Below are 24,036 nucleotides of genomic sequence, written 5' to 3'. Positions count from 1 at the left end.
ATGGTAAAAGAAAAGAAAAGAGACCGAAGGAGATAAAGAGAGATCCCGCTCTTCTGGAAACATGTCTGCCTCTAATCGTTTTTAATCAGATACACTTGTCACCTTTTGAAATTATTGCACCATCCTCTTGTTTCAGTTTTATCTCCTGTTGTGCTTGTACTTTTAATGTTGAAGTTCAGTGATTGCCATGGGTATTAGAGGATTCAGACTGAACACGTGTTCTTTGTTGATTGTGTATTGAAATGGTAGCTCAAGTCTTTCTGGCAAGGAAACCCGGTTGAACACCTTTTGTATTCTGACACATTTAAGCAACACTGATTGATATCTATTTTACAAACATGACTACATCACATGATTCTGTATTTCATATCCTTTTATTTTTTACTGCAAAACAATACATGCAGAAGTAGAAGTCCAAGTCCTTTTTCAGCCAGTATTGTATGTCTCTCTTTATGGCGCACTCTGGCACTCTCACAGTCTGTAGCATTGACACTTTACTGTAAGCAAGTTGTGCAAGGACAGTTTGTTATGTACCTGCATATCCTTCTGTTCCTGTCTTTCTCCAGAGGAACCTGACAGAGTACTTTGTGGCTGTGGACGTCAACAACATGCTCCAGCTCTTCGCCAGTATGCTGCATGAACGGCGCATCATCATTACCTCAAGCAAGCTTAGCACTGTGAGTCCATTCCCACCAAGTCAGTCTCTCAGCTGCAGTCAGTTATCGGCTCGGCCCTGTCAAGCACAAGGGGGAAAATAGGTTAGAAAACAGTTCAAATACTGCAACCACTTTAAGGATGAGTTTCCTCAAAAGTCGAGGTGAAGCTTTTAGTCATAAAATGTTAAGCGTTGTGTTTTCAGTCATGTCATATTAGGTTGTGTAGGATTCTTGTGGGCTACCTTGCTTGCGTATCAGATTCTAAAATCCAAATACTAATCTAATTTACAGCCATAGAGTCCTGTTTGGCTTCATATCAAATTCAGATACCAATTTGCCCTCTTAAAAAAGTATATAGCTCAAATATAGGGACTGTTTCCTAGATTGAACATGATTCTCTTCATCAATATTCCAGCAGGATATCAAACCCTAAGTAGTACGATGAGAATATTTATCTGACATGGCTACGCTACTTGTACAGAGAGAATTGGACTGATGTCTCTGCACTCCCCCTCTTTGCCCGGGCATCCTGCAGTCAGACAGCCGCACTATCACCACGCTCTGACAGGCTTGTGAAATCCATACTTAAGGCTGGATTATAGTTGACTGTTTGTCTTATAACTGCAACATATTAATGGCCAAAAAGCCTTAAATTATCTGTTATTACATGTCGTAACTCTCTCGCATAATTTAAAGTCCCTTCTGTCTGTCTGCATGAGGGAGGAAATATCTCAGCCCCCCCCCCCACCCCCCATGTTATCTTTGTGGCTGATGAAGCAGAGCCAAATGTTTATGACAGATGAGATGGGAGAGGGAAGTGATGTCATCCAAAGTCCTATCTGTATCTGTAGTGAAGCTAGCCCTGCACTGGTATCTACAAGGCTGTAGAACACTGAACAGCCGGAGGGGCCTGTGGTGGTGATGGGTGCTGGAGGGAACGGGTACCCAAGGTCTCCCATAGGAGCTATAATCAGGAAGAGCTGTAAAAATTACCCAGCCCTCAGAGAATTTCACCTGTCTCCCCCTCAGCTCCTCAGACCAGCAGCACCTCCGCTCAGGGTCTAGGCTGCACACAGTGCTGTGACACAAGAGTTACACGATGTAAATTATCAGACTCAAGGGTGAAGGTGTTTTTCTTTTTAGCAGAAAGGAGGGAGGTGATGGTGATTTTTGTCTGTGATTTACATTTTTCTGCAGCTCTCGGCTTGTGTGTGTTTTTTTATTTTTTTTTATTTTTTAAGAGCTTTCACATCAGACCTTTACCTCTGTAAGCCTTTTATCCTCCACAATCCTTCAACCACTCATCTGTCTATCCATCCATCTTCCTCAGGGAGAGGTGTTTTAGTTTGGTAGCGAGGTATGTCAGGCACAGTAGTACAAAGGTGTTTTTCACATCTCCACTGGGATTACTAGCAGGCCTGATGTTATTACTGCTCCTGTGATGCGTTATTTTTTGCTATTGGGTAGATTGCCCTCGTGGTTCAAGTGGGAATGGCTGCCATGATTCTTGAAGCCAGCTACCTAAGTGAATATACTTAACTGCAAAGAGCCCAGCTCATTATCCACACCACTGTCTCGGGATCAAATATCTTAAAGGATAGGAAATATATAATTAATGTCAGAGTTTGTCAAAATGTTTGTTTAAGTGAGTGTTAGCAGTCACTGCATGGACAGGTAATATTTCTATAGTCTGCTTGCCACAGATAGAGGATGTATGAGAGAAGGTATTGTTAGTAACATCGTTAGTACCATCCAGCTGCTTTTCACCACCTCCGCCTGTCCAGCCTCTCAGCCAAGCAAAGAGAAACAGGGAATAAAAAGTGGAAAGAGGGAGAGAGAAAGACACACACACACTCACACGCATGCACACACATATATATCCTACATTTATTCTGCCTGCTCTAGGTGCTGCCTGTGTTAAAGCCCCTGGTGAACCCAGTGTGTCAGTCTGCCGGTACATGGCCGGCGCGTCTCGCAAGCAGCCAACAGCAAAGGAATAAATCATGATCTTACAACAATGCGTCAGTTGACTTATTGCTGTTTCGTGACCGGAGGTGAATGGTACCACTGTTTTAAAAGGCTGTTCGGCGGTGGCGCAGGGGCGGGAGCCAGCCGAGCGTGCAGCCTTGTCATAGGACCGTATAATAGGGTTGCATCGGCCCTTCCTCTAACTAGTCAGTTGGGAGGACCCCCACCACCATCGCCCCACCACCCTCCGTGTCTTTCATCTGCCGAGGCCCCCCAGCTCTCGAGCCCAGCCTCTGCCCTGCCTATCGCCCAAACTCACACAGCCCGGCCCCAGCACCGGCTGACAGCAGCCCTCTCATCAGCCTGTCAGGCCTATGCTAACAAGGAGCTATCCATCCACCATGCCCTAGAGTGCCAGCTGTCTCTCTGTTTCCTGCCTTTTCCTCTGTTGTTCTTCTCCTCTCTTTCCCTGACTTCTCTCGGTCTCTCTACTTTTCTCTCTATCTAAGTTATTCTTCCTTGCTGACATATTATTTTCTGTCCATCTGTCTCTCACTCACCCTGGCTTACACCTCTCTTTCTTTCTGACTTCGCCTCCCTGTTCCTGGGTGTCTTAATGCGTCTCTCTGTTGTTGGGCATCTGCAGAACATCGGGACACACCCCCCCCCCCTTCCTTTTCCTCCTTCCTCTCAATAGACTTATCTCAGCACCATGCCATGTGTCTGACTTAGCTCGTGTGTTGTGCCGCTGTGGCCGTGTGTGTGTGCGCATATGTGCACGTTGTGAGTGTTTGAGTCTCTTTTGCATGCATCTGCTTGTGTGTCTTCTGTACTCACAGGTGTTTGTACCTTATGTCTTATGTCTTTCTGCAAGAGAGTCAGTGACTGTGTGTGCATGTGTGGGAGGCCTGGCGTTAGCTGTTACCTGTGTCGTCCTGTGTGCCCTCTCTCTCTCTCCCTGTGCCACCTACTTGTTTGTGGCACACCTGCGTTGTGCCGGGCCTGACACCGGCGTTTGTCAACAGAGGGAGAAGCAGAGCGCGGGTAATTGGTGACTTACTCTGTGCAGGGGAGGGGAGAGGGAAAGGCTAACACAGCGATAAACCAACAGGAGATATGAGGGAGAGGTGGACAGATGGACAGCAGGAGGAAAACAGAATAAGAAATGAATAATTTGGATGAAAATGAGGCAGGGAAAGGAGAAGAGAGGATTGAAATTGGAGAGTGCGTAGGGACAGAGTTGGAAGGAAAGGCTAATGGAGGGGAAATGAGTGTTTGAGGCTGGTGTGAAGAGGTCAAGAGCGACTCTGTTGATACCATTCCTCCTGTCAAATTGAATCACATTGCCTGCAGCAGCAGCTATTTGTCTCGTGTAGTATGTAAGCAGAGGGAACGCGTATGGTTATGTTCTGAGTGCATTAAAATAGCCGCATCTCCTTTACACTGCTGTTTAATACGTGAAAGAGGTGCACGTGCCCCCCCCACTGTAGCACTTTCCCAATTTTCTGTCTGTTTCTCTTCAACATGTCCAGTTGTTCAGGTAGAAGAGAAAAGGGTGTGGGTGGAAACACGCTGCTTACTGACAGTAAGTCTGCAGAGCTCAGAGTTGCAGTGTGGAGAAGATCTGAGGTCTCTGGTGGGTCCAGCTCTTTAAGGAAACATCACTGTCGAACAGTTGTGATGCTGTTCAGGCATGTAAAAAGACAAGCTCATCTGAATATGATGCATGACGTATGAATATAGAGAGCTGCTAAATGTCTTGTGAGCCTTCAGAAAAGTTGGAGTAGATATTAGTAATAACATATTTTTTTGCTGGCTTATTTTGACACTTAGCAGCCGTTTTACTACACCCGTACAATCTAATGTGGACCAGCATAACAGCTGTAAATTTAACAAATTTTACTTTTAAGGAGCTTGTAAGTTTTTTAAAGTTTTGTTGACACTGTCGGAAAGGTAATAATTCTTTTTCATGTTTATTATAAAAGTTATAGTTGGTGGTGGCATTATATTGTGGCCCTCTCGTGTATGTCAATGGAGGGGCCAAAATATTATAAACACCTCTCAATATGATTCCGTCCAGTTCAATATCACTGCAAATTCACTGAATTCATAAATCAAGTTTGCATACACAAACAGCCACTTGATTTTTGTTGATGGTCATTATTGTCCCACAATGCAGTGAACAAAGGAAATGAAAAGGAGCTGTTCCCAGCTGGGAAATATTAAAGCAAATTTACTAATGGTGTTAAAACTGCTTTGTGAACATCACAGAAATAATAATAATGATAAAAAAACAACAACTATTAAATCTGAACATTTGGATGTATTTTTGTGAAGTTTAAGTGGTAGTGACTTTTCCAGTCGCAGCTTGACTGACATTAATTGCAAACATGTTTGATTTGAATTTTTTTATGTACTAACTGCAAAAACAGCAAGCTGAGACTTTCGGTGTGTACTTGGAGATGGGCACAATAATTGACTCACACACAGTCCATTATTGACATAACTCGTGCATGTGACCTCTTAGCTTAGGTTTATTGCTACCTACTTCAAAGTAGCATTATCTCTTCACTCCTCTCTTTTTCACCTCCTCCTCTGCATCTCTCTCTCTCTTTCTGTCTCTGCTTCCTTTAGTCCCGTTGAATGGATCTGGGAAAGCCAGTGTTAGTGTGGACACTTTCTGTCTCAGCTACGGCGCACTAAGAAAGCTCTCAGGGCAGAACCAAAGACCTTGACTGCCTTTTGAAGCAGGCTGTCGCTGTATAATCTGTTAGCTTCTCTCAGAGGAAGGGGCAACACACACACACACAGACACGCATGCACACACACACACAGTGTGAGAGGCAGGCAGCCCCTCATTACCGGGCAGAGCCCTGGTCCCTGAGGACTGGACCCAGCACCTAATCCTGTATTTGTTCTTGGGGACTGTATCTGTGATTCTCCATTGAATGGAATATTAAGCACCCAGGTCTTTTGTGGAGCGTGTAAGCCATTTGGCTCCACTCATCTATTATTTATCAGCCTGGCAAATATTTTATCAGCCTTAGCCTCTCATGACCCACTCTCATGTGAAGCCCCCCCTGTAAATGAAGAAGAAGAAGAAAAAAAAGAGTGGTACAGTTTCTCTTTTTTCCACTTATCCTCCTCTTACTTTTTGCCTCATTCGCTCTAAAACCTGAACAAGGACGCAGAGATTTGTATTCAGCTGAATTAGAGAAGCAAATATGTGAACTATTCCTCTGGAGTTTCCTCCAAGTTGCCTTATCTCAGGCACACTGCCACCTCCATCGCTTTGGAGATAGCAAATAAAAGAAAACAGAAATCTAGATTTGCTTTATAAATCATTATCTTAGTTTCAGTAAACCCCCCTCCCCTCTCATCCCCGTCCCCTCTCAGCCAACTCCCCCAAGCTACCCACCCTGCCTGAGAAGAAGAGAAGCAGAGAGTGAGACTCCTGTTTTCCCTTTCAACCTGAGAGTAAATCACGCCAGTTGGGGGGCTCACCTTGAGGCCTGGTGGAGATAATTGGAGTTGGTTAGCGAGGTGTTCTGTGCCATTACCTCCTGGTACCAGCGAATGGCTGGGGCTTGTCTCGCACTCCCAGAGGAGGAATATACTCGCCTGTTGGCTCTCCACTTGTGTGTGCGTGCGTGCGCGTGCGACACACACGCGTATGTATATTCGCAGCCAGATCGCTGACCTCTCTTCATCACAATTTAATGGGCCCCTTACCGTCATCGCTTTGGAAAAAAGGGAGACGGGTGTGATGGTTTTGATAGTAGCTCTTCCACCAAGTGCTTCACTTTCACACATTAATATTCATAGCATTGATTTATTCTCCGAATTAACAAAAAAACAAACGGTTTGCCGGGGAATTAATCCTGACAGGAGCGTGGCATTGTTGTGTTTTATTTGAAGACAGCACACAGCAGAAATATGCATATGCAGATACACAGAGCAAGACACCAATTAAATGTTGATTAAGTCCTAACTATTGTGGGACTGTGTGTATGAGAGACTGCACGGAGACAATAAAAAAAAAAAAAAGATCATTGCTTTTTTTCCAGCCGATATGAAAAATGAATGTAGTTAAAACAAACACACACCGAGGAAGGCACATGGACGGACTCTCACACACACACACACACACACACACACACACACACACACACACACTTTTTATTGTAAGCTTTTTGGATGTCCGGGGCTTGATGTTTGGGTGGATTCAGAGGGTGGGGCACTCTTTCTCTTTCTCTCTCAGCCTGATTTTTCAAGCTCGCCCGCTTTTGGCTGGTCAATTGTGACACTGTGTGTGTCAGTGAGCAGGGGGTCTCCTGGTAGTTGCGCGTGTGTGTGTGATAGTGTGTGTCCGCTTCACACATTGACTGTGAAGCTGCAGCAGTATAACAGCGGCTGCTGCTCCGGGGTCCCGGCGGTATTGGCCTAGCCCGCAGTCTCTCTTGGCTAACTCATGTTTCATTCTTTGGCAATTTGCCCTAATGAAGTCCCGCAGGAGCCCCTCAGACCTCTGTTCTCTTTCCATATTTAATCATGTTATTTTAATCTGGGGGATGAGCTAACGCCTCTTTCTCCTGCCGTGTCTGTGTGGGTGTGTGTGTGTGTGCGTGTGTGTGTGTGTTGCAGGTCATTACTATAGCTGGGTTTTCATGAGATGCGATGTCAAGAGGGGGATGCTGACTTTAAGACAATGGGAGACAATGACTTTAATTTTATGTGTAATGTTGGTTTGACAATGTAGAGAGCTCTGTTGAAAGGGAATGTCATCTTCATGTGATTGCTTCTCATTATTTGTTAAAAAAAGAGCGTATTTTCTCTTTAATTTCTAGGTCACAGTAGTTGGGGTAATTTTGATTTTTATGGTTACTGTCAGCACTGTTTTGGGCTGCTTTTGTTGCTTTCGTGCAGGTCGCAGCACAATTCTCACTTTGACATTGAGTTGAAAAGCTAATTATGAACACTGGGCTTATGTTTTGCCATTCATTTTTATGTTCAAAACCAGTTAAAAATTTTTCTTAATGCCATATGCAATAGTAGAAACATTACTGCAGTGATGACCCACCACAAGTGAATCAATATGGACCAAACATTGGTTTCATGTTCTCTGAGTGTAAAGCAAGTGTTGCCTTTCTTCATGTCAATCTTTTCAACACTTTTCTTTTCACCTCATCATCAATCTTTCTCTCCTATGTTGTGTTTCTGTCATGGGTTTAAGACAAGTGGTTGATCTCCAGCTTTCAGTCTGTTCTTCTCTTCCTCCGACAATAGTTTGCAGGTTGTGTGTTCATCACAACAGCACGAGACATGTCAGTGTAACGCGTTCTTTCTGAGGGCTTTTGTTAGCGAGCAAAGATTAAAGGCTACCCCAGTGAACTCAAACAGTACTTTGCCACATCAACACAAAGCATCACCACCTTGATTAGACTTCTAGATTTTAAAAACGGGATATTAACAGGATACTGTCAGCAAGGAAATAGAGTTGTGGTTGTCTAGACTTCCTCTATAGACTTATAGAGTATAGACTTGACATGACAAGTTTAATAAGTTGTAGAAATGTATTAGAAAGAAAAAAACAAGAGGAGCAGTATATTTGGCTCAAAGTTATTTTAATCTTTTTTTGACTTGTTGCAGTTCTTTCTTTCTTTGGGGCATTTCACAAGACTGAAATCACACAAACCTTCAGTTCAAACAACTCAAACTACCAGTAAACATGCAGCACAGTCTTTCTTTCTTTAAGTTTTTGTTTAGTTTTGTGTTTCACCTCAGAAAGTTGTGCTCACATTGTCCCCTCGCTTCTTTCTCTTTCTCTGTAGTTAACTGCATGTGTCCATGGTGCGGCTGCTCTGCTCTTTCCAATGTACTGGCAGCACATCTTCATCCCTGTGCTGCCCCCGCATCTTCTGGACTACTGCTGGTAAGGCTGACCACCTCTGAAATACACACATGCACACACACGCGCGCACACACACACACACCATCAGAACTGTCACAATAAATGTTTACACCCTCTCCTTTTCTCTCCTGCCACTTTCTCTCCTTCTTTCTCTCATTTCCCAGCGACCTTCCGACAAATGCGCACTCACACACACCTGACACAGATACATAAACGCACACCACGCCATGTGTGCTGGTCATGCATCGAGCTCTGCCGCTAAAACCTCAGTGTAAAAGTGTAGACACACATGTTCACACATTCTCCCACCCGTTCTTCGAGTTGTTCTCACGATTCCTCTCGTGGCGCGCCTTCTCCTGTGTGGCCCCTCAACATAATGAACGGCCCAGATCACCTTGCTCCATATTTCATGCCAGTGCTGGCTCCACGCTCTCATCATGTTAGCCCTCTCAGGGGTTCATTACCACCCATCCAACGCAAATCCAACAAATCTGGATGGACTTGATTGAAACTGAACGGAGAGCAGAAGTAACAGCTCATCTGCAAATCTACGCGCGTTCAGGTCAACTTCAGATCTTTATAAACGCGGGGTGGGGAAGCTTGTGTGAAAGGAGCTGTATTCATATAGTACAGTGCTTTAACATAAGGGACTCATCCGCTTCAAAAAGCTATTCATCACTGACAGTAGAATGTGATTTTCAACACTCTGTGAAGACTCATCGTTCCCTTATTTAATCATAGGGGTGTCCTCCATGTACTGATTAGATAAGTGAATTATATTAGATGCTCTGTGTGCATGTATCTGTGCAGATGTTGATGAAAGTCAGTACTGTATATTTATGATACGGAGAAGACGGCGGCTCAAGTGCAGAGCTTACAGGCCTGCTGGTTGTTTTGCCGTTGCTTTAAGTCGATTACAAGCCTGTGGCTTCTGAATCATTCTGGCCAGAAATACACTGACCTAAAGCTATCCGATTATTGCTGCCTCTGTAAACCTCATCATAAAAATGGTTTCTATTATTTGACTGTTTTTGTTGATTTTATTCATCATGGTGGATGGGAAACATACTGTATGATTCAACCTTTCCTTGCCACTAACTTTCAAGATGAAGATAAATATCACATAAAATAAGAATGACGTGATAATAACCATGCAAAGCATATTTTTGTATTTTGTATTTTTAAAGAAAACCTTTGACACTTCTACCCTTTAGCTTTCTAGGAAGTGTTCCAAGTCTTTCTGTACTTTCTGAATCTACCATCTTGTTAGAAGAAAAACTCCTGCAAAAGCATTTATTGTTAATATCATTTTTCTCATTATAATATAGTTGTAGTAACAGGCTTGACATTATTGTTCTCAGTATTCTTTTGTAAGGTCTTTTCGGGTAAATTCATGCTTTCTGATCTGCTGATTTTAGACAACAAGAAACCAAACTTTGAATTACATTTGAAGTCTTTAAGCCACAAATCTGACCAAAAAATTAGAACCACCCAGAGGCAGAATGAAAGAGAAACTTTTCTCTTTTTTTACCTGCTAAATTAATTTTATTTTGAAAAAAAAAAAAAAAAACAGTCCAGTAGCAGCAGATCAGTTTGCTTGCTCTGCTACACACACTTGTTAATCTAATGTTGTTTCCCATTTTGAGAGCCATGGTGGTTCTTGGGAAAATGATTTTGAAGCCTGATTTTCAGTCAGTGGCCGTGCCTTACATGTAATATGATTGTGTTAAAACAACATATGGATGGAAATTTTGTTTTGCTGCCTATGTATGTGATTATGCCATTTCATGCAAATTAAAATATACATCAGCTTCAATGCATCTGCACACATCTGTCATCTGTCATTATGGTAGTTTTCACATAATTTTTAGCTGGTTATAAAATTTCTTTTTACTTTTAAAATAGATTTTATCACTTTGGGTATTTGAATAGTTTTTTTTTGTTGTTGATATTTTTGTTTTTTCAAATGAATAATTTTGTCTATAAGCTATGATGGCATTTATGATTGTTTGAACAACTTATGTTGCCGTCACATCATATCATCATATTTCTAATTTTTTCTGACCAACTGTAAGAAACCCTGAAAGCATTCAACTTACAATTATATAAGAAGCAACAAATACCCACACTGAAGAAGTTGTGATTTATGCTACTTATAGCTCCATAAATAAATAGAGATAAATCAACTATGAAAAAAGTATTAGAATACTTTTCTGTAGATCGACTAATCTGTTCATCAAAGAATACCCTCAACATTTAGCTTTTTACTTTTTCAGACGGGTGTGAGAAATATGTTGCGTTTGTGTAGCCCCCATAAATATTTCTTCACTACATGTATCCATCTGATATTGATATCGCTCATAGCTTTGTTTTCCTCTCTCCATCCACAGTGCCCCCATGCCATACTTTGTGGGAGTTCATCTTAGTCTGCTGGAGGTATGTTAGTTAATCTGTCAGTATGTGTATGCATATAAATGTGCATGTATATAATTGTACATCATTATATTGTACGTGCATAATGATATTCTGAAAATCAATGTATATATGTGCAAACTCTGGACTGTATATCAAAGGTTTAATGTTTATGTTTGAAATTTGCATCAGATATATAGTGGAGAGTTTCAGGGTCCTTCTCAGTGGATTTTCTTAAAAAAATAATCAAATTATATTAGGGGAGGAAATTTGCAGTGTATTGTTTTCCTCTTTGTGTATATGGTCACCTGGCTCTCAAATTTGGTGTAAAATATTTCAAATTTCTCTTTGGCGATTTTTTTGGCACCTCCAACACACTGAATCAAAAAAATTGACAGAATGTTTTTTTTCCTCTTTATCTTCCCTTCTTGCTTGTGTGCATTCTTAACCAGAAGTACAAAAGACAGAGGGAGAGAGGCAGAAAAAGTATCTGCAAACAAAGAGCTTTTCGACTTCATTGTTAAACCCTGTGTGTTTGTTGGGAGGCAAGCCGTCACCAGCACTGCTGTTGTGTGTGAATGCATGTTGCAAGCGCGCGCACATTTGCACTTGTGTGTAAGTGTTAGTATGTAAGTGTTTGTCTGTGTGCGTGTGTAATTGTGCAAATGCATATGTCGTAATGCATGTGTGTTTGTGTGTGTTGGTGTGTGTGTTTGTGTGTGATATTTGTCTGACAGTTGCGGCAGTGGCAGTATTTATCACACTCTGCATCCGTGACAGACCCCCTTTCCGCCACTACATAATTAGTCCAGATCAGCATGTGAGCCTCCACTGCACAGGCTGTCACAAAAGTGACAAACTAGAAATTCACACACTATGCTGCCTCCCCCCCCCCCCCCAACACCTGCCTGCATCCTGCACCACACTGAAATAATTGTTGAATTTGTCGCCATCAGGATGCACACAGCACAGCATCACTGTGTTGTTGTTGATGCATGAGGTTTTGGTGCTGTGGAAAATCTTTGTGCAAACTGAATGTTCTTCTCAGTGCCATTCTTCATTTTGTGAGCCCGTGTGTTTTATAGTAAAGATGTTCTAATATTTTTTTTCCTACACACCATTTGTCACCGTTAATCGTAAAGGAGTGTGATGGCAGTGTGGTTTTAAATGTGACCGCTGTGTTTTCTGCTTCCTGCCGCTTCAGGACAGAAATGACTTTGTCTGCTGGGAAAACACACCTGAGCCACCCTCAAAATTTCTAATGTTAATTTCCTAATTTAGTAATTAACCAGACTATATTCTCACACTCTTTGTTATTTAAGATATGTAAAACATATATGACTACCAGTACTTAAAAGTAAACACAATTAATTGATGTTAAATAGCAACAAAAAAATAAGTAATTAAATAATCTGCAGGTAATAATGCTTGTAGGACGGAAGAAAATATATTTTAAACCATTTTTAATATTGCAATTGATATGATGGAAAATATATTTTAAACCATTTTTAATATTGCAATTGATATGATGTAATTATAAGATTTATTCAATATTGTGATTATAGTTTTAAATTACTGTGACACTGACTACAGTGGACGTTTTCTCCTTTAGAGAGTACGCAGCCGATCACTGGAGGATGTGGTCATTCTGAATGTGGACACCAACACCCTGGAGAGTCCCTTTGATGACCTGCACAACCTGCCCAGTGACGTGGTGAGAAACACGCACACACACGCACGCACACACGCACACACACACACACACACACACACACACACCTTCCAGAGCCCCTCAACCTTTATTGTCTCATTAGACATGACATGCGAAAGGTTCTTTTTTCCTCTTTCACACCGAGTCACCCGCGTAAACGCACTGTCGTCCAATGTACTTCTATTCTACGGGCGTGCACACACACACACAGAAAAACACACACAGACACAAACACATACACATGCAGAAACTTGTCAAAGTGTAGCTCTGTCCCCTCCCCACATCATTAATGACTGCAGCACTGGCTCCTCAGATTGTGGCTGTCTAAAGTAAACTCCCGTCGCGTCGTATGACGCTTGAAGGCAAACAGCATTCCCCGACCATCAGAGGCTTGTGGGAAAATGTGCAACTCCCTTCCCTTCATCTCCATCCATTCTAATCATTATTTCACAAAGTCTTGCATTTCTGCCTGCCCACTGGCACATTTCTGAGAACGAGAGATAGGAGGAGGGAATAAGGCAGAGAAGAGAAAAGAAAGGAAAAGTAAAGGCAGAGATGGGTGATTTTCTAGGGGGAGAGAGTGGGAAGAAGGGGGCCAATTACCAGTGTGGGCAGTGAAGCCACCTGCCAGTGCATCGTCTCTTTAATTAATGGAGTACCGACGCCGGTCAGTGCTACAGGAAGCATCACCATGGCGTCAGGGTCACTCGCACATTTACACACACACACACACACACACACACACACACACACACACATACATACATAAACCAAGAGAACGACACACGTGCTTGTCTTCCCCGTCTTTGTCGAAGCAGGAATCTGTTTGTTTAGCTGTTTTTTCTGGGTGTGTGTATTAAAGCTCCTCTGTGAGGCACTGAGGCCCTGCTGAGACTGCAGACGCACTATTACCCACACCGCTAACAGTATAGTCTCAGGTTCCACCGCCTACCGGACTCCTGCCCTACCAGCAGTATATAATTCAGTCCACTACCCACCAGACTCCAGACCTTCTCACACTCCCACACTTCTCTGGTTCTCCTGATTTAGCACTGCTCAGCCTACTACGACTGCTAGTGCGCATGAATGCCTCCTTACTACCCACAACGATACGATCTTTCCTACATTTTATGAAATTACCTGCCTACTTTTTAGCCTGTTTGCCTGGCTGCCTTATCGCCTGCCTTACTGCCTGGCTGCTCGAGTTTCATGACACCTGTCTGCCTTCTTCTCTCTCTCCCTTTCTCCCTCTCTCACACGCAGCACTTGCCGCCAGCCTGGACGTTTCTTGCACCCGCTGTTTGCTTCTCATGCTTCTTTGCCTGTGTGCCTGTCTGGCTTCTTCTCACTTCCTTCCTGCTTGCTTTTCTGCACCCAGGGACTTGAGACCTAAATTAAATTGCAAACTGAGTTTGTCATAAAAAGGAGTCAGGGCTTTTGAAAAGCGACAGAAGCAGAGAGAAAAGCCTTTGTCTTTGCTGTGTGATAAATTAAGTGGCAGGCTCAGAGCCTTTTTGCTTTGATCCCCTACTCACCATTTTTCCTGACTAATGACAGAACATAGCCTGCATATCATGTCAAATTACACCACCTGAAACGGAAACTTCACTGGCATTAATATATTTATTGCAACAAATTGTTGTTGTTGTTTTTATTTCTATTCATTTTTTCCCCCCCTGTCTTCTCTCATCTTTTCACCGGGGCTAGTAGATTAATAAGGAAGCGAGCAGGTACTAATTGAGTGGAATTCCAGGTCTCTTGTTAGTTTGCTTGTTAGTGATGAGGACATGCCACATGACATTTGATGTTTGTGTTTACACACAAGAAGATGTTTGAGGCATTGTGCAGTTTGTCAAACAGAGGCCTGAAATCTTGATTAATGCTGAGCGGTTCTGTGCCTGGGCTGAGCTGCCGCGCGTTGTTTCTGAGCTATTAAAAGCGCTCTTCATTTCTGTCTAATTCTCACTGTAACACTGGCTACTTAACACTCAGGCTTTATTCAGTGTGAAACCAAAGCCCTGAGACCTATGAAGTAATGATTATTCTCACTTTAAAAGCCCAGCTTTGCTTTGTATGAATATATAAAGCATGAAAAGGCTTAAAAGGTAAAGGGCCATAGGCAATTTTTGTGCGTATTTTAAGTCTAACTAAGGGAAAACAAAGCACTCTGATGTTAATTTAAGCAAACCTTTAGAGATTCGTCTAATTATGTCAATGCAGGCTGTGAGCACATGTGGACTCTATTACGTGGCTCGGCTGACCAGTGGCCGTGCTTTTAGCAGGTTCAGAGTTCACAGTTGTCCTGAATTAGCCGCCCTCTTTCAGACAGGACCCCTACACCGGCTCCACTAGTGCCCGCCCCTTAATGGTCTTTTCCCGCAACTTCACACATAATATTTTAGATTTATTGACTATTACAAATGCTACCACGCCAGTAGCGGTTCCGTTTAGCAGAAAAAGGAAAGATCTGAATAAGAGGGTAATTGGTAACGGGTCAAAAGAGGATGCAACAGTCTTTAGAGAATACATTTTGACATTTTTAAAATTGGAAACATCATATGAATCAAAGGTCCAACTTTAATTATATTTTTGTTCTGGATCTGTCTTTTTAAAAGCAAATGGCACGTTTTTACAGTGGGAATAAATAAATCACATCAATCTCTTTAATTGTTTAGCTTAAAGATTTTTCCTTTTCCCTTTTATGATTTTTTAGTTGCTCTTAGATTTATTGAAAGTCAAGAAACATTTCCTGTTTTAACCTTAGAAATATATATAATGCAGATCAAGGAACTTCTTTGTTGCTTTATTTGAGTTTGTGCTTTTCTTCTGTTTTCTGTTTTAGATAAACATTGTGATATTAGAGAAAAAAAGATTTATTTTGCTTTGTGTATTTTTAGCAGGATTTTACATATTTTAAGATAGTCTAAGTTGGACTGAAAGTTTCAGTAGTTTTTACACATTAATAAATCATACTAATCGCTGAGAGACTGTGCTTGTGTCAGTAAAATCAATATGTTGACAAGCACACTGAAAAGAAATACTCAATAAAAGCTGTAGTTTTTTCCCCTGTAAGATCAAGGTATTTTTGTTTCTTTCTCTGAGATCCTCTTCCACACAGAGAATGTGCTGATAAAGTTATAATTGGCTTTTGGTTGGTGGAGCTGTTTACCGCGCTAGTCATTAAAAGTATCCAAGAATAGCAAATTAGGAGTCTGTTAATTCTGAAAACAAACAGTGTGTGACTGAATCAGATTTTTATTTGATCCCAGCAATTGATCTCAAACCAATGACGGAAGATTTTTTTCATGTATTATTCTTTCTGTGCCACATATTCAAGGTGAGGTGCTACAATGCAGCTTACATCTTTATTTTCAGATGCTCTCTCTCACATCACAGCCTAATTCCTTCTATTCTCCTCCTCTCTGCCTCTCGCTACTTTGCTGACACCGTGTACCCATACATTCATAGCCTTCATACATTTGATCATTTGTATTCCCAATAAAGGGGGAAATTTACAGCGTACACTCCTACTTCCTGTATTTCAAGCCTGCATTTGGAGGTTTACAAATGAATGAGGGGGTTGCGGTTGTGTCTGCGCGCCTCTCCTGAGATCACCTGGCACACTTAATCAAACATCGCGGCTTTAATTTGGTGTTCAGTTTCCGATGCTCCCAGAAAACAACATCTACATCATCATCTATAACGGAGTACAGTCGACAGCAGGCAAACACTCACACATGCAGATGCACAGACACACACGGAGACACCTACACGTTCTCGGCCAGGAATGTTCATCAATGACATTCTGATCTAGTTCAGGAGTAAACTTCTGCTACTCACAGATTTTTGGTTTGTCCACCAGATTCCCCATTTTCAGTTTAGATACAGCCAAGTGTGTTTCATTTTACTGGTGTCTTTCCAGTGTAGCGGAGCCACCTACACTAAAGCCCTTCACATGCTGTACTAACTAGATGGTAGCCCAGTGCTGGGAATGTGGTTGCTCCACCTCAGTTACATACTGTACTTTTAACAGGAACAGTCTCTGCGTGTACAACATATGATAACACGTTCCAAAGGATTTGATTTCGTTCTGGCTGTTGTGTCTGTACTCTACCAACTGCAAATGCCAAAATCTGCTCATTTAAAACATTATTTTACAGGTTACAATAGTTTTAAATGGTGTTGAACTGTGCATACACCCTCTCTGCAGTGTTAGCAGCCCTTCATTTACTCATGTGGAGTTTAAAAGCTGCACTTCATTTTCACATACTCGTTCTGCCGGCGGTTCACTCTGGATTAGAAGTCAAAAAGGGAGAGCAGCATCACCCACTGCGTTAGTTATTGAAGTGAGAGATGACATTTAGCTGTAGTTAATTATGTATGCAAAACTCACCCGCTCAGCTGCTATAAGAGGTCAGCTTGACAAAGTAACCCCACACCGGGGAGAGTCTCATGGCAATGAGATAGCCCTATTAAAACACACACACACACATACACACACAGAGACTCTTTCTCCCCGTTGCTTGCTCACTCTTTTTCATTTCGTCTGACTAACGTATTGTGTTGCATTTACTTTTTTAACTGTGGATCAACGCGCTTAATAAGCAAGAATTATGTCTCATTATGTGCCTTAATATTCTATCTCTCCAGTCTTCCTCTTTTTGTACGTCATCACTGCAATTTGCTATTTTAATCTTTAATCCGAAGTTAAGTTTGCCATCATAACAAAGAATAGAAGTTAATGATCTTATGTCGTTAGTTACTGGAGATTGTAATTGACTCCACTTAAGTAATATCCCCGTTATTCTTAGGCTATAAATAGAATTTAAAGATATCATAGAATATTTAATATTTGTTTTAAATTGAACGAATGAATGAATTTTACAGATTCCGAGTATGTATGTGTGTGCATGTGTGAGAGTATTTGCCGGTTCTCCTTGTGTCTTTGTTGTCAGATTTGTGTGTATGCGTGTGTGTGTGTGTGTGTGTGTGTGTGTGTGTGTGTGTGTGTGTGTGTGTGTGTGTGTGTGTGTGTGTGTGTGTACAGTTCAGACTGCAGCACATCAAAAGAAAGTGGGAGATTTTCATAACTATTTTTTTTCTTTGTAGTTCTTTAATTGCGTCCCCATGGCTTTCTTTCCCTGGACAGAATCTTAAACAAAACATTCTTTTTTTGTAATAAGAAAACCCAACTTTTTATTTATTTTATTTTTTTAAACAACAGACAAGTGTCAGGGTCGTTATTTGGGAGGGTTTTTTTATGCTCTGGTGAGAAAAATTTAGAGAAAAAATCTAAATATACCGTATATTCTAAATATATACTCAGAGTTTGTAAGGTTTTTTTTTCTTGCTTTCTTTTTTTTTTTATTACTCAGTAATAAATAACAGTAATAAGTAACAGTAATAAGTAACAGTAACATTGTCATCCAGGCCCTTACCTTTTGTCATGTTTTGTTGATGGTCAACTGAAAATAAAAGATAATTTTCAATAGTTCATTACCATTATATCGGCTCTTCATATAGAAATATTTCATGTTGCCATGCACAACATAAAATGACCGTTTAGACTAGAGCAGTAGCAGTTATTCCATCTCTCTCAAAGACAGTTAGAGGTGTTTCTTGTGGTTCCTTTATTTTAGAAATTCACCAATAGCTGCCGTAAGTGTAAATGCACTGTACATGTAACACCTCTGTGTTCTGTATTCACATGCATGTGAGTGTGATACGAGTCAGGATCCCAGAAGGATGTTTTGTATCAATGCATCGAGGCTTCGTATGTGCGTAAACATGCTCTGACACACACACAGACACACACCTTTGTGCGCACGCATTCACACAGATGCTTGGTGTCACCTACAGCGGTATCATCCCTTACAGTCAGGCAGGAATCATCATTGCACCTGCTAATTACCATCTCCAGCTGGAGAGTTAAATGGAGATCTGTTCTATGTCTGACCTTTGACCTCATGCTCTTTATGTGACGCACTTCAAACCCTGTTTGGGCCTGGCTGGGCTGGGCCTTAATGAGGCCCCATGTCTGCCCTCTGTGGGCTGTGCGCTTTAGATGCCCCGCTTTCATCACAGACCATCTTCCCTTGATGTAAATTGAAAAGATCACAGCTATGGGGAGAAGACCTGTACTGGAAAGGCCCCTCTGCATAGATTATGAATATCATAACTCAACTTTTTTTTTTTTTTATCCCTCTCCCCCAACCACCCACCTCCCCTTTCTCCTCCTGCCACCCCTTCCCTGTACAATGCTATAGTTCTAATTGGACCCAATGGGGGACTCGCTGCCTTTGATCTCATCACCGCCACTGTGACTTTACACTAAAAAATGTCACTGCCAAATTGGGTTATCACCTGTAGAGCCTGGCCTTCCTCTGATGCCTGTACGCTTCTCGTTAGCTTCACTCAAACTGTAGAAGTTAATTAGTTTGACAGAGCCATTACCGTAGAGGCATACCTGATGATTGTGGCGTAGGCGCCGTTTTCAAAATCCAACTATTAAACACACTTTTTTTTTTCTTCTTCTTTGCGCCGGATATGTGCAGCAGTGCACAGCAGACTGTGTTTCACTTTTCTATTGGCAAAAACGATATTCTGGTATTTGTTATGCACTACTGCTATATTTGTTATATGTGACAATTTAATTAATCGCCGCATGTGACTAAAGAAGAATATCTTTCATCATGCTTAACCTTACTCATGAAAAAACGTGAAACTTTGAACTTATCGCTTTATCACCCATTTTTCTCTAACACTAGGAAACAAAACACAAGTGAAGTGGTGTCCCCACCTCATTAAAAAGTGTTTGCCACTGCAGTGCTCTTACCCGTTCAAAGCTGCTGTACAGAACTCTGTGTGCAGAGCAAACTCCGCTATCCCGTCTTCTCTGACAGTCTTTGGGGTATGCCTCCCCCACTTAGACTGACATTGTGTTCGCTTTGATTCTTCCCCCGAAAAAAAGACAGTTTAATGATTCGCAAGGATAAAAAAAAAAAATAATCAGTGAAAACGCACATAAACATGAAATATTAATTCCAGAAAGGACTTTACATAAACATAAAAGCATTTAGCACAATGAGTGAATATGGAGATGACACTTGTTAATTTATCCGTGATAAACTTCCTGTTTGATGCCTGGGAGCATTTGCAATGGCAGCACAGGGACGTTGTGGAGAGTGAGGAAGCCCAGGGGAGAGGAGTCGACGCTGTTCGTTTTGTCTTTGTCCCAGTTTAAGACTGCCACTCTCTCTGTCTCGCTTTCTCTCAGCCTCTCCGTTTCTTTCTGCCTGTCCTTTGTATGAGCTGTGCTAACACTTTGCTTCTCCTCCCTGAAGTTTTCCAGATTGGCTAATTGCAGACGCCAGACCACGATATCCCTTGAACCCTGCAGCTACACAGCGTGATATTATTTGTCCACCTTTGATTGAGATGGGCCTGATTTTTATCACGTTATAGAAGAACCGGGGAATAACAACTCGATTTCCTGCTTTTATCTGTCCTTCTCTTTGTGCCTACATATATTGCTGCTACCGATTAAAATGAAGAATTTTGATATCCAAAAGTTCTGTGTTGCGGTTACGGAGGTGGACGAGCCAGACAATTAACACATGAATATCTGAGAGCTTACACAGAACATAAAACCACCAAAGCACACTGCAAAATGTTGTACGGTATTAGAAGGTGATTGAATGGACTGGTGAAATATGCAGTGCAGTGTTAAATGTAGTAGTCAAACTGCTAACCACAAATGTTAATTACTCTGTTCTGTACCGATAATTACTTTATCAGTTCTGCATGTGCAGTCAGTTTTCTCACCCCATATTCAGGCAGGAGAGTGTTGAAGTACAGTAAGGGAGAATGTCCTTACCTGGAGAGCTTTGGTTTAATCTGCCCATGAGCAAGACACCAAACTCCTTACCAGCCACAATTCTGTAGGCGACACTCTTGAGTAATATATATAGAGATTGAGCATTGATCCTAGGAGCTTATAACATTTTGATAGACATATACGACAAAACAATGCAAAGTTATTCAGCGAGGAATTACGATTAATCTGTTTTTCACTAATTGAGGTTGAAGTTCAAACTTATAGGTTCTTTTTTAAAACTGTGTTTCAAGCTTGTACTACTGCTATAACAGCCCACACCAAACTGCATTACAGTAATCCAGACTCTCTGTGCAACCCAATCAGACGTGGTGCTTTTGTGCTAAGCTGGCACAACCCACACGGAGAGCAGCAGTCCCTTCGCTATCTCTGCCTCCTCCTCGCTCTGCCACAACACAGTCAGACTACTGCTGAGCAGGTGAGGAGAGCCTCTTGACAACTTCCTTCCCAGACTCCCCAGGGCCCGGTGGCCTGGGTGAATCTTTTGTCATCCTAAAACAAGCTCGGGCCTGCTGTTCCTCCACTCTCGCCTGGAGTCCTGGAGACAGAGCCAGGAGAGGGGAAAATAATTAAAGACATTTTATGTCAAGAGTCTCTTTCTGGAGGGAGTTCGGGAGAGCCAACAGGGGAGGGGAAAACAGGAGGAGTGGAAAGAAAGAGGAGGAGAGTAAGAAATGGAGGGAGAAGCGAAGAAGCACGAAGGTGATGGGAGGAGAGCGGGGGTGGCAGCGTGGAGAGAGAGGTTGAGAGAGGAAGAGCAAGGATGCGAGTTTTCCATTTCCTCTGCTGTCCCCTCCCTCTTGCCGCCCCCCGTCCTCTGCTCAATTAGCAAAGCAGCAGGTGCTCTCAGCAGCACAACAGATAAGCTTGGAGGAAAGGCTGAAGCTTTTCCCTTTCCTTTCTTTCCTTTTTCGAGATGACCTGCAAATGTGATACTTCACACCCAGAATGGGCTAGCTGTTTCCTCCACCAATTTCAGAGGTGATAATTTAACTTTTACCCCTCCATCTCTCTCTTTCTCCCCCTCCCACCCCTCTCTTTCTGTCTCTCTCTTTCTCTCCCTCCACACTCTCTCTTTATGTTTTCCCATCAGGTGTCCTCTCTCAAGAGCAAGCTGAAGAAGCAGTCAACAGCCACAGGAAGTGGTGTGGCGAGGGCCTTCATGAGAGCGCAGGCCGCTCTGTTTGGATCCTATCGAGATGCCCTCAGATATAAGCCTGTAAGGACCCAGTCTTTAATCACTGCCAATCATATTGTGCCATGTCATTGCCGTGTCATACTAGAGCCTTATTTTCTTCATACATGCAGAACATCCAGTGTTTGAGCTGGCCTTTTAGAGGCCTAAAAAACTCACTTTCCCCTAGTGGTATCAGCCATACACAGAATATTGCTTTTTGCCTCCACCCCATATACAATGGATGTGAACTGAATTTTTTTTTGTGGTTCTCACAATATTGAAATAAAAAAAACCTCTTTCCAGTCTTAAAATGTCCTGCTTACTCTGGATAATCACAGAACACTCAGACAATTCCTTCAGTAGAAAATAATGCCAGTGAAAAGTGTTCACAATGAAGTCTTTGTATAATTCAAGTAAATGTTGTTGTTGTTGTTTTTTTCAATACTTTGAAAACGTGAAATGGTTTCCAACTATCTTCATCTCAAGCTAAGTGAGATTTTGATGATTTCTTTCTGTAATTTGGCTGAACTGACCATTTAAACTCCGATCTCTGGGCTGGACAGCAAACAAATTGATTGATTAGATATGGAGTATGAAGATTGTATTTTCATTGGCATGCAGAAATATTCACAGACATGAATATAATATACTTGCTCTTCAGAATGTGCAGCACGCAGTAGCGATCTCAGTTTGGGTGCAGTGAGTCAGATTTTACTGGAGTCTGGTTAGACCGGGGCAGTTTTGACTGAAAGTAAAAGGTGTGTTTTCAGCTGCAGCGCAGAGCTACGGTGGGCCTGTCTGAGGCAGTGAAATGTCAGAGGAGCTGAAAAGAGTCAGGACGTTCCCTTTGAAGATCCCTTTTAGCCACCTTTGGTGTTTTACTCTCCTTTACTAAGCCCCCCTAACATTTCTTTTCTGGATCTTTTCTGCTTATCAAGTCTGAGTCAGAGCACAGCAAACTACAGCATGTCCTGTTTGTCAAATAGCGAAGCCTTTGTTCCTTTGGCTTTGAGATTAATTGGACTTTGTGGACTCCCGGAGTCAAGATGCTACATTATTGATGCTGTCTCTCTTTTCTCTGTATACAGACCGTATACGAACAAACTGCCTCCCCTCTGACACGAGCGCTGAGACTCAGTGGATGTGTGTTTGTGTATGTGGGAGCACAACATGCAGTAATTTCTCAGTTCACTCACGCTCACGTCGCGTTATCTTTCAGACAGGATCTGTGTAAAAGCCATAGAGTTAACATACATGCACACACATAAGCATGCACAAATCTGCCTTCACGGAGAGACTGTTGAGACACTCCGTGTTTTGATATTTGTGGAATATCGCTCTGCTAGTTATTGTTCTGAGCTGAGGAAAAAGATCTTCCTAGACAGAGCTGAGCCGAGCGCTGTGGTTCACAGGCCCATATGCCTCGACAGAAGGAGGGGTGTGGATGCTTGGTGGGAGTCTTGCTGAGATGTAAATGAAACAATACTGGAAAATGATAATGAGTTGAAAAGCAATCAGCTGATTAGAACGGCATTTCTTCGGTCATCAGTTTCAGCTCACGATGATGCTCCCCCAGGTGCCTCTCACCAGCTCAGAGCTGCACATATTTGTCGAGAAAAAAGAACCTAAAATAGCAACTCAAATTATTTTTCACCACCATTGATGAAGCCAAGTTGGGTATGCGGGTGTGTGTATATTCCGAGGCAAAATTAGCTGAAGTTGTAGGTAGGCATGTTCATATCATCCAACCAGATGTGTAAAGTCTCTGTCTGGGAGGTTGGGGTGTCATCACATGTTCAGAAGTAGTGAGAAACTATTTTAGACATCTTACACATTGCGTCTATAACAAGGTGCTATTAGTTTTTGGAAACCTCTTTTTAAACATTAAACATTAAAACTATCGCTGTACACATTTAAATTCAGAGATTTCCACTTATTAACTTGTTCTGACACTTCGAACACATCTGCCACAAGATGAGTTTTGCTTCTGTGGAATGGCTTCATGAAATGCCTTACAATGTCTTCCTTAATAAAGAGGCAATTTTATGATGCCTCCATTCATAATGTACATACATTTCAAAGGTTGCTGTCAGGCTATAAACCACAGTGAAACTCACAAACATTCATTCTTCTGTATGTCATTGGATTGCTTTGTTTTGTAGCTGTAGATTGTCTTTTCTGTGACCAAATAATATCAGTTCATTCCATATGTGTGAAGTTGTAGCATGTGTTTGTTTACAGTGTTTTGGAATGAGTCTCTTCTCAATTCTGCGACAGGATGACATTCTCTGATAATAGCAACCTTGG

General features: G+C 42.0%; 1 protein-coding gene and 1 long non-coding RNA gene across 3 annotated transcripts in view; one reads left to right on the top strand and one right to left on the bottom strand.

The window, feature by feature from the left end:
• The window catches only part of dennd1b (DENN/MADD domain containing 1B), a 104,334-nt gene that overhangs the window by 53,918 nt on the left and 26,380 nt on the right, over positions 1-24,036 (top strand). For both annotated transcript variants that reach the window (XM_019272363.2, XM_027290475.1), the window contains 5 exons: positions 567-677; positions 8,456-8,556; positions 10,926-10,971; positions 12,560-12,661; positions 21,646-21,771. In XM_019272363.2, the coding sequence (XP_019127908.1) occupies positions 567-677; positions 8,456-8,556; positions 10,926-10,971; positions 12,560-12,661; positions 21,646-21,771 (486 nt within the window). The remainder of the gene's footprint in view (positions 1-566; positions 678-8,455; positions 8,557-10,925; positions 10,972-12,559; positions 12,662-21,645; positions 21,772-24,036) is intronic.
• Positions 647-16,612, bottom strand: LOC113748021 (uncharacterized). Its single transcript, XR_003464060.1, has 3 exons — positions 16,499-16,612; positions 8,404-8,572; positions 647-733 (listed from the first exon to the last, which is right to left on the bottom strand). It is a non-coding gene; the product is annotated as an uncharacterized LOC113748021 (long non-coding RNA).

The sequence above is a fragment of the Larimichthys crocea genome, chromosome XVII (assembly GCF_000972845.2).
Source record: "Larimichthys crocea isolate SSNF chromosome XVII, L_crocea_2.0, whole genome shotgun sequence".
Lineage (NCBI taxonomy): Eukaryota > Metazoa > Chordata > Actinopteri > Sciaenidae > Larimichthys > Larimichthys crocea.
The sequence above is the reverse complement of the archived record's forward strand: the minus strand, read 5'-3'. Positions and strand labels throughout refer to the sequence as shown.